At 32.9% G+C, this 15,165-nt stretch overlaps 2 protein-coding genes across 3 annotated transcripts in view; one reads left to right on the top strand and one right to left on the bottom strand.

Annotated features, from left to right (window-relative positions):
* The window catches only part of LOC129807014 (dynein axonemal heavy chain 5), a 29,940-nt gene extending 26,389 nt beyond the window's left edge, over positions 1-3,551 (top strand). Inside the window, exons 15-16 of the mRNA XM_055855961.1 lie at positions 2,587-2,719; positions 3,109-3,551. Coding sequence (XP_055711936.1) covers positions 2,587-2,719; positions 3,109-3,362 — 387 coding nt within the window. The 3' untranslated portion in view covers positions 3,363-3,551. The remainder of the gene's footprint in view (positions 1-2,586; positions 2,720-3,108) is intronic.
* Positions 3,552-5,367: 1,816 nt separating this feature from the next.
* Positions 5,368-15,165, bottom strand: part of LOC129807232 (diuretic hormone 44) — a 46,545-nt gene continuing 36,747 nt past the window's right edge. For both annotated transcript variants that reach the window (XM_055856372.1, XM_055856382.1), the window contains exons 2-4: positions 6,898-7,027; positions 6,501-6,623; positions 5,368-6,413 (exon numbers count right to left, since the gene is read on the bottom strand). In XM_055856372.1, the coding sequence (XP_055712347.1) occupies positions 6,219-6,413; positions 6,501-6,623; positions 6,898-7,027 (448 nt within the window). In that variant the 3' untranslated portion in view covers positions 5,368-6,218. The remainder of the gene's footprint in view (positions 6,414-6,500; positions 6,624-6,897; positions 7,028-15,165) is intronic.

The raw sequence follows: 15,165 nt of genomic DNA, 5'->3' as shown, positions 1-15,165 counted from the left end.
TGTGAAGGGCATACAGGAAAGGTTTGAACAAATTCCACAGTCTCCTTCTGACATAGAGGCTGAATGGGCCTGCTTCCAAACAGCCATTTTGGCCTCGGCTACAGAAGCTTGTGGCGTTAAGCGCATTAATGTGACGAACAACGTGAAACGGTCATCTTGGTGGGGAACACCGGGAGTAAAAGAAGCCGTTGGAGAGAAAAAGAAGGCTTACAAGTTGTACATACAACGTAAGGATTCTGATTCTCGTGATCGTTATGTTGAGGCGCGAAAGGCTGCAAAGCTCGCAGTTAAAGCCGCTAGAGAGGAGGCGTGGAAAAAGTTCGGTGAAAAGCTGGAGCTTGACTATAGGTCGGCAAACAAAACTTTCTGGCAAACAGTCCGAAGACTCCGAGGGAAGAAGAGCAATTCCATCCAAGGAGTAACATCCAAGGAAGGGAATCTTCTGACCAAAGAGGAAGAGGTTTTAAATCGCTGGAAAGAGTACTTCTCAGAATTGCTCAATCCTCAGCAAGGCACTGATGATGACGTACCCAGGAGTAAAGGCAGGGAGGAAAGTAGTCCTTCAGAGAGTGAAGTCCTGTATGCGATTAGTAAATTGAAGGATGGAAAAGCTGCAGGAATTGACGAAATACGTCCCGAAATGCTAAAACTCATGGGTATAGCGGGTGTCAATTGGCTCACGCGTGTCTTTAAGGTGGCTTGGCAAAGTGGGAGAGCACCAAAGGACTGGCAAGTTGGGGTCATTGTACCCATATTCAAGAAGGGAAACAAGAAAGATTGCTCCAATTATAGGGGAATTTCCCTTCTGAGTTTGCCCGGCAAAGTGTATGCCAAAATCCTTGAGAGAAGATGTCGAGAAATAGTCGAACCCAGACTGGGTGAGGAACAATGCGGTTTCAGACCTGGTAGAAGCACCACGGATCAGCTTTTTACCCTGAGGATGATTGTCGAAAAGGCTTGGGAGTATGCAATTCCACTCTATGCTTGTTTCATAGATTTGGAAAAAGCATATGACCGAGTACCGAGAGAACAACTTTGGGATGTACTGCACGAGTACGGACTGGATGAAGAATTGGTAGGAGCCATTCAGTCATTGTACAGAGACTGTAGTAGCTGTGTTCGTGTAAACGGATCCAAATCGGAAGGTTTTCAAGTGAGTGTTGGACTGCGCCAAGGGTGTGTTCTATCACCATTGTTGTTCATAATATACATGGACAAGATTATGGAACGCAGTCGGGGGCGGAATGCGATTCGTATTGGGGATTTCAGGGTGAGCCATCTCCTCTATGCAGATGATTTGGTTCTTTTTGGATCTTCCGAAGAAGAGCTTCAGCGCACACTTGACCGATTTGTAAATGTTTGTGCCGAAACAGGTATGAAGGTGAACGTGGGTAAGTCGGAAGTAATGGTGATTTCCCGACAATCTGTGAAATGCACTCTACATGTTAGTGGAGACTCATTGACACAGGTGGAGAAGTTCAAGTATCTCGGGGTGTTATTCACGAGTGATGGTAGGATGGAGGCAGAACTCTCGTCGCGAATCGGTCAGGCTTCTGCAGTAATGAGGGAGCTTGGCAGAAGCGTGTTGAGGAAGGTCGAGCTTAGTCGATCGGCTAAATTATCGGTTTTCAAAGCTGTGTTCATTCCTATTCTCACCTATGGTCATGAGATTTGGGTAATGACCGAAAGGGTAAGATCGCGAGTACAAGCTGCCGAGATGAGGTACCTTCGAGCGGTAAAGGGAATCACTCGTAGAGATCGAGTGAGGAATGTGGCCGTTCGTGAGGAACTAAGAATCGAGGAGCTGCTTCTTCGGGTTGAGAGATCACAACTTCGATGGTATGGACATGTTCAACGCATGAATGAAGAAAGATTCCCCAGAAAAGCTATGCAAGCCATTGTGAGGAGACCTCGGCCTCGAGGCAGACCTAGGACAAGGTGGCTGAATCAAATTCAGAATCTTGCCTTGGAACGCCTCGGGATCGAACCCGAACATCTTCCTGAAGTGGCGGAGGACCGACAGGCGTGGGCTGCTAGATTGGATGTCATGGGCCCGCGACCCCAATAGGGATAAGCGGTTGAAAATGAATGAATGAATGAATGTGCAGAAAGTCGACAATACATATCTGATTAATTAATGTATAATATGCAAGTTGAATAATTGAAAATCCCACACAGGAATTAATGTAAGCTTGGTGTGTTAATTTAGTTAAAGGCTTATATGAACATAGAAGGGGTCAATCTCAAATCAAGAACTAATTTGCCGACCTGTATTACTTTAGTCACTTGGGAGAGAAGTGCGCATACAAAATCTTCTCCTCTTCTCTACCCTCCAAGCTGGTATCACATGTCTCTTGTGGGAGATTGTGTAGCATAGCTTATTGAATTGTTTTTACCCCGAAACCATGAATTTGTATAAACAAAGTTGGGTAAAAATGATTTTTCTGATTGTTGTTATTGTTTGCTCCTTCTTAATTTTCTTCCATATTGCTGGGTCTCCTTTACTATGACGGCTATGACGGCATGTAAAAACCACACCACCCACAAAATCATCTTTCACCATTTCTCTCCTCCAAATTGAACCAGGAGGTGACACGAGCTCACAAAGGATGGGCCTTGGATTCAGTTGTACTTCAGAATCAAATAACAAGATTCAACAAAGAAGACGTCTCTGAGCCACCGGCTGAAGGTGTTTATGTACATGGATTGTTCCTCGAAGGTGAGGATTTATTTTCTCAATGTTAATTTTCGGTTTTAAATACCTAATTCTCCTCAAAGTATGAAACTAATGTACACCAGATAAAAAAAAAGAAATGCGGAAAGACAAATGAGGATTTAAAATTAAAATAAAGGAATTGCGGTGTCCTTCGTTGAGTCTCAAAAGATTCCATCTTTCAGGCATTTTCTTTTTTTTTGTGTCTGGAGGCGTTATTCTGCTATTTAATATGAAGTATGCAAAATCCTTTTCATACGCTTTATGACGGCGATATGAAAAGTCTTCCTCATTCCTTGTCCCTGTTCTTGTTTTTGCCTGACAAAAACAGGAGAGGTTTCTTGCCACTGACTCTAATTCATTCTCTTCCTTATTTTCAATTTCACCCACTATAGGAGCATCGTTGGATCGTCGTAGTGGCAAGTTGATAGAGTCAAAACCAAAAGTTCTCTATGAACAGATGCCCGTGACTTATATTTATGCCATTAATACGACAGCTGGTAAAGATCCACGTCTCTATGAATGTCCCATCTACCGGAAACCTCAGCGAACAGACCAAAAGTACGTGGGTTCAATTGACTTTGAAACGGATTTTAATTCGAGGCATTGGATTCTTCGTGGAGTTGCTCTTCTTTGCGATATTAAGTGAACAAGGGTTTTAAGAAGAATATATGGCAAGTATTTCTTCATGCTTTTGCCGTTACAATGAGCTAAATATTTCGCAATATACTAAATGGTACACGAGCTTATAAAATATAGGCCGAATAAAGCCTACGCACCAACATAACTTTACAAAAGTTCTTTACTGCTGAATAAAAAGTTTCACTTTACACCTGCTTACAGAAAGTCAGACGCATTTTTACAGTGAGGAGCAAATTTGAATCCCTAATATTTTGAAATTGAGATTTTGAATTTTGAGAAACAAAATAAACTGAAAACTTGTGGCAGAGACGCATTACGCATTAGTCCTGTCATGACGATAAGACATTTTTTTCAGATTATGCAAGCAGTTAATTTTTCTTGTTTCACCAAATGTGAAATTTTTAGAACACCAGATTGATTTTAACCACCTCTAAAAGTAACAATAAATCTCTAAAACTTGAAAACCGTAAATATTTTTGGCAAAAGAAACATTTTTATAAAATTTTGAGAGACACATAAAAACAGTTTCAGAACATTAAAATAGATATTTTTTATTATGAAAAGTTTCAGGAATGATAAAGTATTTAAAAACTTTAATTTCACAATGCAAAAACTTTCAAATTTTTATGAAATTGTTAAATGAACGAAACGTTTACATGGCATGTAAGGTAAAGTGCCCTAATTTAAGCGGTTCCTCGACTTAACCGGCGGTCAATTTTTGAATGCTTATGGGCAATTTCTATGAAATTGTCACTGATTCGTATTATTTATGGAATAATTGACCTATTAATGTTAGATCGTACGCTAAATATTATAGCAAATATAAATAAATTGAATAAATAACTCTACTGGTCGACTGAGGGCACTTTTAGAATATAAGATGAAAAAATATTCTGTAAAGGTCTCTATTGAAAGCAATTTTCGTCAAAAATCGTTCTTTAGAAGGAAAATCGAATGAATTATTGCAGGAGCGCACCTCAAAATTCCTTTTAAGGCAATTTCTGACAAAAATTGCTCCTATTGTGTTAGATGTAGACACCTTAAGTCAACGTTATCTATAACAATTCTAATCGACAGAAAAAGAAAGTTATTAGAAACTTTTTCGTTGAGTTTTAGTCGGAAAGTTTTTATTAAAGGGTTACCTATCATAAAATGGTATTTTCTTCAATATTACGATATTTAAGAATTATGAAAAAGCAACAGTCAATATATATTTCATTAATTTTTAAATTTCGTAATATTGAAAAAAATTTTTTTTTTCAAAGTGGCATCATTCGGGCGGAGTACAGTGCTGTCTCGCTATATGCACAGTTTGGGTACTTTTTTGACAGTTCTCTCTCTGAATATGCACAACTTTTTTTGAAATTCCCAACGGTTTTTTTCTTTCTTTTAATAAATTATCATTTTTTATTGTTCTAGAATTTCCCGTGTTATTTTAAATATAATATGAGACAGAAAAAATAAAATTAAGAAAATTAAAAACAAGAAAAAATAGTTACCAAGAAAATAATTGTCTTTATTACTTTGTCAAAATGTAAACAAATTGATTTTGAATGCAACCGACACAAAAGCTGTGCATATAGAGAGTGTGCATATAGAGAGACAGCACTGTATCCACCCAAATTATCGTGAATTTGATCTCAGATTTTATCATTTTGCGTGAAACGAATTCTACTATATTGTGGTACTATGTAATGCGTTTCAACATTATTAAAAAAAATTTCACTCCGTATATTTTAAGCTTAAATTGCATTTTTGAACAAAAATATTTGCTCCATACTGTAAATGTTTCTCAGTTGTTTCAATTTTTGCCGAAGATTTCTCCTTTTTCACTGTTATTCTGTTTCCTGGAAAAGATACCCCCTAGAAAACTTAGAAAGTTATCGTTTGAATAATGTTTTCCACATTTTTGGGGTTTCATCGTACAGAGAGAGAGAGAGAGAGAGAGAGAGAGAGAGAGAGAATAAGAATAGCAAAATGTGCTCACTTTCCCCTCGATGAGTAAAATCATCTTTAGGTTTTCCAAAAGTTTATATATTGCTTAAAAATTAAATTTTATTATATACATCATCTCATTTTCTTTTAGTCAATAGATTTCTCCTTCTTTCATCCCCTTTTTACTTCATCTCTCACGTGTTTGATTCTTCTGTCATTTTATGAAAGAATTTTCAATATGAATAGGATGTCACTAATTTTATCCATGTATTTCATCTCATGTTTTACATATTCAATAAATATTTGTGTTGCATATTTTTGGTTATTATTCTTAATTTTTTTTTTCTTTCACATATTGTTCCATTTTTTTTGTCCTCTCATTTATATTAATATTTTTTTTTCCTTTTTATTTTAAATCTATTTATAAATTATTTTCTAGAAGACTTGATGATCTCACTATAATTTGATTAGATCGGAGAGAAATTGATTGGAAATCACATGCAATTTAAAATATAACATTTTTATTAGATTTTAAATTTATTCCATGAAAAATTGAGTGTTCCACTATGCACTTTTTAGCCGTAAATATCTGATGCGATTCAATTAAAAATGGCTGTTGATGTGTAAACAATGATTAATTGGAAATAATTTTCCAGCTATATGAGCCTCAATCTCCAATCTCATCTTCAGCAACTATATAAATAGAGTAATTTTCATCCTACAAAACATGTTACTATATAATGAAAATTCCAACTATTCATGGAATACTAATATCCTTTGAAAGGGTGGGATAAGAGAATTAATGGGACAGATCTCTAATCAAATTGGGATGGTCGTAATACTCTTTTTTTCTTCAAACATTTTCTTTTTACTTGTGGGAAGATGTTCATTTATAAATGTTGCGGGTGGAACAAAAAAGGGGTTGCACCTAAAATAAACTATCTTTTTGACTTCTGTACTCATTGTACATCATTGGAATATCGTTATCAATTCGACTGAGGATGACTTTCTTCGAGGGGTTCGAATTGGCGTCGAAATCCATTTGGTGCTCATACACATAATCCGGCGGCACTTCTGCACGCTTTTTACCAATCGTCTTCAAGATTGCCCTATTTATCTCAATCTTCAGATACCATGAAATAAGATTTTAATAAAGAATGTGAGAATTTTCTCATCTTAGCTTTAATATTATTTCTTCATAACCTCGTACCTGTCTGTTGTTTTCTCTCATCTGTCTTCTGGCAATCTCAAGCAGTAGCCTCTTCCTTAGAACATCCAATGGATTCACTATTGAAAGAGATGCATGACCTCGTTTTGGTACCTCAAATTTATCCTTTTTAGCAGCATTGAGAAAATAATAGAAGAGAACATAAATATTTCTATTTTTTTAATGCTAAAATCTTGTAAGCTGATTCAGAAAACCACAAATTTTGAACTGTTTCAACGTCATAATTTTAAGAAACAATATCTCTTTAAAACATTTCTTAATTGCGTTTTCACACGATCTTTGAGAAAGTACACCTATTAAATTTATTTAATTCCCCACAGACAGCTTTTAGTCTTATTGTACCGTGTAATGAAATTCTTAGTTAAAATTCCCAACGTACCTGCAGAAGCTCATTCCCTCGTGACTCGTCGCTATATTGAAAAGTTGCAACTGGAGAACCGCGAATACTCTGGGTGAGGCAAAGCATTGTTGTTACCAAAGTGCAGAGCCACAGCGTGGCTTTCATATTTCTATTGGACAAAAGCTTGAGGGTAAAAGAAATTCATCTAGCACGAGTATTTGGTATGTTATAGCATAAAGTCCACATATGAAGAGGATGCAGAATATATGATGATATGGCTTCTTATATACTTAACAGAATAACAAACAAAACCCTTTCGCAATATCAATATTATATATATGACTTTTCGCCGATTTTTTTTTCAAGCTTCGCTTTTCACTAAACTTAAAAAAACGAATAAAAATAAAATCTTATTGCACACCTTGGAACAAATTTCTATTATTCTCCATATAGCGCCAATTCTTCTTCATTCACTTCGCATATCCTCCCACATTTATATATAAATTTCTTTGAGAGTCTCTTCTCTTGTAATTTCTCAGTGTATATTGAGAGGAATTAGGTCAAATTACACCCTAAATTAAATTCTTTTCTTTATCCTTCACATTTAGTGCCGTGATATCCAATTAATGACGATAATTGAAATTAATATGTTTACTATATGTGGAATTCACCAGGCTTATAGCTATGAAGTTTTACGGACCATTTGAAAATGCATGGAAATATTTTATTGAATAGTGTCCATCAATGCGCTAGTTAATTCGAACAAATGTCCATATTCACACCCACAATAGACAACAAAGTCATTTGAAAATGCCTTGTATTCCAATAAAATACATTTTCCAAAAGGCAATTTGTTAGATATAATTCGATATCCATCAAAAGAAGAATCGGTTGATTCTAAATAATTAAAGCCGATAAAGTGGAAATTTTCATTGATGCCATAAGTTCAAAAAGTATTCAAGTTAATTTGATTCTTACAAAGTCAAAAGTTTAATGTATTTTATTGACGAGATTAAGATTCAGTATTACAAAGCAAAAAAAAAATGAAATTTTTACATAAATTAAAGTAAATGTCCTAATTTAAAACAATTAACAATAAACAGGCGCTTTAACTTTGACAGAAGATTCAACACATTAAGTTCATATTTTTTCTGAAGAGAATTACATAAATTTTCTCCTTGATTCTTCTAGAATGTTACAGTTTAGTGAAAATTCTTTAAATATAATTTGAAAACTTCTTAAATACAAGAAAAATACGCGAGTGTAAAATTCTTCTATTGGAAACAAATTAATCCAAATGGAGACAAGGGAAAATTTCTAATTGGAGACAAACAGTGTAAGTGAAACCGTGACGAAAGGCTTGCAGAATTTGTTCTTATTCTTGGACTGTTCTCCTTTCCCATCTGAGACAATAAGAAAATGTCTCCAAAAAAAAGTCATATTTCCGGTGTTTCTTATTGAAGAATTTACAGACACTTCAGAAAAACCCTTTTTGTTCACGAAATAGGTAATTATTTCATTTGAAAACTTCACGTACCGTTAACAATAAAGATTAGCACTGAATTCAACTAAAATTATCCAGAAATATGACATAAATGTTAAACAAAACGAATAAACAACAGTCACCTTATTGTGTTTTTTATTGCAAAATATGGTCGATCGATGAAAAATTCGATGGTGACATTTTTAATTTTTCTGAGAAATTAACAAATTAAAATTTGTGAATATGAATGGATTTTCGCTTTATTTGCAGCAAATTTAACTAAATAATGATACTGTGGTATAGAAAATATATAAATATCGTAATTTAGTACTGTATTTATCATAAAAACAGTGACGTTTCCATTTGGAGTAGCGAAAAATTTCCATTTGGAGTAGGTTTTGAATTAGCTTAATTTACCCTACACTGAGAAAAAACGGGGGTGCGATTAACTTTTTTTCTTCATAACTTTAACATTTTTAGGTGCTAAAAGATATCAACATTTTTTAATGTCAATTTTACACCTTTATAAGGGTAAAATTAACATGAAAAACGGTAACTTTAACCCCTAATACACCTAAAAAGCATAATATTTACGCCGATTTCGGATCAATACTGCAGGGTAAAATAAACATTTCCGGAATGTTATTTTAACTTTTTCGGATTTCTCTCAGTGTATGTGTTTTAATGTCTGTCTTATAATTTTGATTGTTTGAACTCTGCCCTGAAAGGCATATTTCTTAGGTGATTGGACCTTATTGGAAACCATATCAATTTTGCTCAACCTGCAGCAGGATCTAATTGATTAATTGATTGGACACGTTTCACTACCTTGTCTTTTACATAATTTTGAGTATGGATGGACTGCATCAAAAAATATATGATCGGAAGTATTCAATTTACTTAAACTTTTCAAGATATATAATATATTATATAATATAATTAATTAAGCATTATTTGCATTAAATCTATCAAAACAGACAACAAAACATGTATTAAAATGTGTAGTAAATTAGATGGTTTGACGAAAAAAAATCAAAAACGTAAATGCTCAAGATATCCCAAATATGGGAAAATTTCGCCTTTCTTTTCAGTAATCATTGTTACTCGTCTTATCAACTTTTCGGGCATAAAGTACCGTAGACTACGCATTACGTGGATTACATTGACAATGTACATCTACCACTTAACGATGGTCCAGAGATCATAAGAGGGTTTAAGGATAGTCTAAAGATAATCCTTAAATGCTAGACTTAAAGCAAAGATTAGGGAATGCACGAGTGAAAAGTCACCCCCTGCGAGTGCGAAATCTCCCACATTTACGGTAATTGTACTTAATCTCTTCATATCTATGCATAATCAGAAAGAAAATCCTTTTGTATAATATGTATTTTAGGAGCAAAAAAAATAAGTCGGCCAAAAATAAATGTAGTCAGAAAAAAAATAGTCCTTCAAATCTGAGACAAGGAAATAAAATTTTAAATTAAGTGTCAAAATTAAATATAGGGTGTCGACATTACTTATGACCTCTGTTTTTACTTATGGCCTCTTGGCAAAAAAAACTTTAGAAGGTCACAAAATGATTTCGAAAAACCTCAAAATTAAAAATATTTGATATGTTTTAATAGCATATCATATTTTTTTTGGTTTTCGGAATCATTTTCTGACAAAAATTGCGACGAGGCTATAAGTAAAGACGGACAACAAGTCATGCCGCCACCCTATGCAATTCTAAGTTAAAACCTATTTGATGCTTCATCTATTTCAACCTTTCCTCAAAATTATTCGTACTTTAAGGAAGGTCTTTCTAACCAGCTTCAAAATTAAATAAATCTTAAGGAAGTTTAATATTTTCATTTTAGCTTCGTGTGCTAGCTTGTCTAGTTTATTGCATTTCAGTTTAAAGTGTAAGAGAAATTTAACATTAAAAGTTTTTTTTCGGAAAGTACGAATCAGCCTTTATAGAATTTAAGAATTGAATGCTTAAAAAATTATTAAGGGTCAGTCAGTAAAATGCTAAATTCGGTCAGTTAAAAAACTTAAACATTAGAAATATGGGTCTAATATATATTAATTAGCATCTAAGATAGTTAGTTTGACAAAATTTACGTGACAGTTTTACTGCATTTAAAGTTCTATATAGAAAAATTCTTAAATTTCATTTTTTTGCTGGCAAAATTTATTTTTTTTATATTACCTTTGTATTTACAGTTACGGTTTTTGATTTTAAAAGCGTGACAATATAGATTTAAAAAATCTTTATATGAGATGATTTTCACGTAATAATATGATTTCCCTCAGTCCATTGCTTCTGTCAATCTCTTTTTTAAGATTTGTTATTACAGATTTTTTGTAGTTGTAGATAATTAAGTGTTATTTATTATATCGCTTATTATTATTGGATGAAAGCTTAGAAATAAAAAAAAATGAATATAAGTACGTGAATGCTATCAAAATATTACATTATTTAGGCTTAATTAATTAAAATATAGATAGTATATTGTATAGATTAATTAATATTATAATCCTTTTAAAGGATATATTCCCGTATTATAGAATTATTTTGCTCAATTTTTGGATATCGTAAACATATTTGTCTGAATTGTTCTCGACCACATTAGTGGATATTGTTGCTATTATTCCAGTAATCAATATGTTAATTAAGTCAAATTGATTTGAATTCTGCTTCTATTAAATGAAATTCTATCCCAATCATTGATCTTTTCACAAGCGTTGAACGATTTATTGGAACAATATGTCATTGTGGTTACATTACGGCATTACCCTTAGACCATGTTTCATTGTGCTCTGCAAAAGCCATATAAAAATTCACAAACCCGTAAGAATTCAAGCACTCTTTCACTTCTTTAGGAAACATTTCGAACCTATTCTACATTATATGGGCTACATTTATTTCCGATTTGAGATTGTGTGATAAAATTTCAGCGTGTGCATTATTATTTTTTGAGCAATTTTATCTTATTTCACGCATATGTTCATGATAGCTTAGAATAGAACTAAGCAGACATAAATAACCATAACGAAATATTGATAGAAGGGAAACTTTATCATAGCAATTATATCAACAGAGACCACATTACGCGATAAATAACGTCAAATGGATTTTTCTCATTCAACATTAATCACTTACAAATATTTACGAAAATTTGATTTGGTTGTAATACGACGTATTTAGCATTAGTGGGGGTCGCGTCAATTGATTACACTATATCGCTCATCCCGTATTACAGAGGCATGCATATTTTAGACAGAGATGATTTCAAATATTAAATAGATTTTTAAACCTTAAAAATTATTTTAATTTAATAGCTTTCCCAACCTATGGTGACTGCTAGGTCATTATTCAGAACTAAAGGTAGATTTACATAATTCTTTGGAAACAATTTCATTCGGAAAAATAGGTAATTATATTGAAAAAATCAGCCTTTTTGGGGTGGAAGGTTGAAATTTCAAGGAGTCAAAAAACAAGATTTATCTCTCTGTGGAGTTTGAGCAACAAATTCTTCATTTATTGCTCAACATTCGTCATTGTGTCATTGTTATGTAAAGTACCTCCTACAAAATTGTATATTTCATTAGAACAAATATTTATTAAATATTCTGTAAGAAAAAAAACCTTTAAGTCAATAAAAATCAGCATATGCCTCTGTAATGCAGAATAAGCGATATATAACATCGTGACACGAATAGTGGCGGTAATGTATTAAGGCGGAGACTTAATTACTATTCCTATCCCCTTGGCGATAATAGCTCAATTTTGAGCTTTTCTGCTCAAAGAAGTGTCTTTAAGAATATATGGTTAAATGCTTGACCCAATAAATTGCACCCAGGCTATCCCCTCGAGCTCGGCTATGTTTGAACACACTCAGGAAATTTGCAAGAATTCAAACATGAAGGATATTGGGTATCTCTAGAAGTTCATTAACCATGTGCATATTAGATTATGCTGTGAGCTGGTGATTTAATTAATTGATATGTGTGAGTTGAATATGATCTAAATCTAACATAGTTGTTTTGGCGGAATGAAGTCTTTAATAAAGAAGGTGTAAGAAACAGAAGAAAATTGTGTAAAGGCGACAGCAATATTTGGGCAAATTATGCCTTCGAGGAATGGAAGAACAGAGATTTTGTGTAAAACGCACGGTTAAAATGAACATCATCAAAAATAAGAAGAAGAGAGCATTAAAAATTTTGTTTAAATTTTTCTTATACCTTATCATCATTCTCGGTTATAAAAGTCCCAAAAATATTCACCGGATTTTCTGTCGGATAGAAAATTCTGCGAAATATACACACATTTACCCCAATTGTGATTTAGTGATGATGCTAGTAAAATGTTGAATTTATATGTTTGTACAACATAATTGGGGGTTGACCAGACGATCAAATATAGAAGGTTTCATTTTACTGTCCCCCAGATAATGTAAATATCGACTAACTAAGCATATACATGAATTGTAAGTATCTTTTAATGAAAATACCCTTCAAAGGTGAGAAGTTGAAATTCCAATAGTCCGTTTTATTCCCTTTTTATGGACACCTATTGCGTCGATATTTGCGAAAATGTTATAAGTATACAGACTTTTATCTTTTGGAAATAAAATCTAAATGCTTAAAACATCTTCAGCTCCAAATTAATACTTACACCATATTTTTATTAATAATTATTAAATTAAACTCAACAAGTAGAATTAATTAAAACGATCATTTACCGATGTAAAATAAAATTATAATTGATTGTCAGACTGGAAGTTTTGGTGGCTGTGGTAGGAATGAAAAATTCATGTAATATTCAAACATTGATTTTATATAAATAATTGTATTTTATTTTTTTTAACAATAATTATTTGTTTTTTTTGTGTTCTGGGATTGATTTTATTAAAATATACCAAAACAAATTTATTTGATTTCTCCGTATTCCACGAATTTTCGAACTATAGCGATAAAATTACGCGATATCACATTTTCATATTATTTTTCCACATACATTTTATGTTAAAATAAATATTTTTGGTCAGAAAATTAGCAGTTTTGTCAGTAATAATATTCTCGGTAAAGGGAAATACAAAACATTACTATCTGTCTTGGAGATGTCGATTTGTCTCTACACTTTTTACTTTTTTATTGAATAAAATGAATATTTTTTAGTAGCCAAAATTGGTTTTTTATTGACAAAATTGCTGATTCGGTAACCAAAACTGTATTATTCCTTAATTTTACTTTTGACAAGAATATTTCGCTGTTTATGAAATACATTTAAAATGGTTACGGCACGTCTTTTATTGCCTCTACACATAGGGAGCAATTTTTGTCAAAAATTGCTTTTTTAAAGGAAATTCCCTGCAGCGTTGTAGGGGGAAACGTCAAATTTCTGTCAAAAACGCAATTTTTGACGAAAATAGCTCCCAATGTGTAGACGCATTTAGATTAGAAAAATTTCATGAAATCAAAATTCACATCCTTTTTATTCTCACACGTTTTGTATATGTCTATCTAATTCTTTCGCACTCTAAATTCGATTGATCTGAATTGAATTTGTTGTGGTGTTTAAAAGAAGAAAAAGAGTTCGAAGGAATGAGATAGACAAATGCAAAGCGTGTGGGAAATAAAGGGATTTGAATTTCGACTTTATCAAATTTTCATGATCTAAAATGTGTGTCAGAGACTTAAAATTGAAAATGTTTTTAGATGCAACGCAAAAATTATCTAGCTGCAAATATACCACAAATTAGGAACATCTGTGATGACTTACTTTAGTGAACTAGACTTCTTAGTCCGCCATTTTGTAATATTTTTTTGTCAACAAAAATTTTAGGCTTTCTCATGATGAATAAAATATACCAAAAAATCATAAATCTTGGATGTTTCCTTCCCCTTCAAAAACAATCGCGAAAAACAGCACATTTTCGGCCTTCTAATTAGGAGACCCCCCCCCCCCCTTAGAGGATCGTGGGCCTGTAACATACAGGATAATTTGGACATAAAAACGATATTCCGCTTGTTCAGGATTGTGTTCGGGTTTAATTTTTGAGGCATGAGACAATAATCTAAATTTGTTTCAACTACCTGCTAAAAGACAACCTAGACAGACGACCAAGTCAATCAATTTTAAATAATTTTGCTTGGAAATTTATCCGAAAAATATCATAAGTTTCTTGCTTCATATAATAAATTGCTTTTACATTTGAATAATCTATTTTACAAAAAAGTTAATTTATACTAAAAAAATTATTCTGGTACTTCAAGTTTGAGATTACAACTATATTAGCTAGGTAGTTGTTTTAGTTTTTGTATTATTAAAAAAAAAACAATATACTGTCAATAAGAAATCCTTCAGACCTGGTGTCCGTAAGTATAACTTTGGTTGTTAGAGAGATATTTAAAAAAATTGAATTATCTTATCACCGTAAAAAATTTCGGCACATATTTGTTCCAAAAATTAGCTCGTAGGGTAAATGTCCTAATTCAAAACCATTTCCAGACGCTTTAACTTTGACAGAAGATTCAACACATTCAGTTCATATTTTTCTGAAGAGAATTACATAAATTTACTCCTTGACTCTTCTCGAATGTTACTGTTTAGTGAAAATTCTTTAGATATAATTTGAAAACTTCTTAAATACAAGAAAAATACGCGAGTGTAAAATACTTCTATTAGAAACAAATTAATCCAAATGGACACAAGGAAAAGTTTCTAATTGGAGACAAACAGTGTAAGTGAAACCGCGATGAAAGACTTCCAAAACCTTGCTGAGTTGATCTTGAGTGCAGGATTTGTTTTTATTCCTGGTTTTTTCTCCTTTCCC

Source organism: Phlebotomus papatasi, chromosome 1 (assembly GCF_024763615.1).
Source record: "Phlebotomus papatasi isolate M1 chromosome 1, Ppap_2.1, whole genome shotgun sequence".
Lineage (NCBI taxonomy): Eukaryota > Metazoa > Arthropoda > Insecta > Diptera > Psychodidae > Phlebotomus > Phlebotomus papatasi.
Note: the sequence above shows the minus strand (reverse complement) of the source record. Positions and strands in the feature narration are given on the sequence as shown.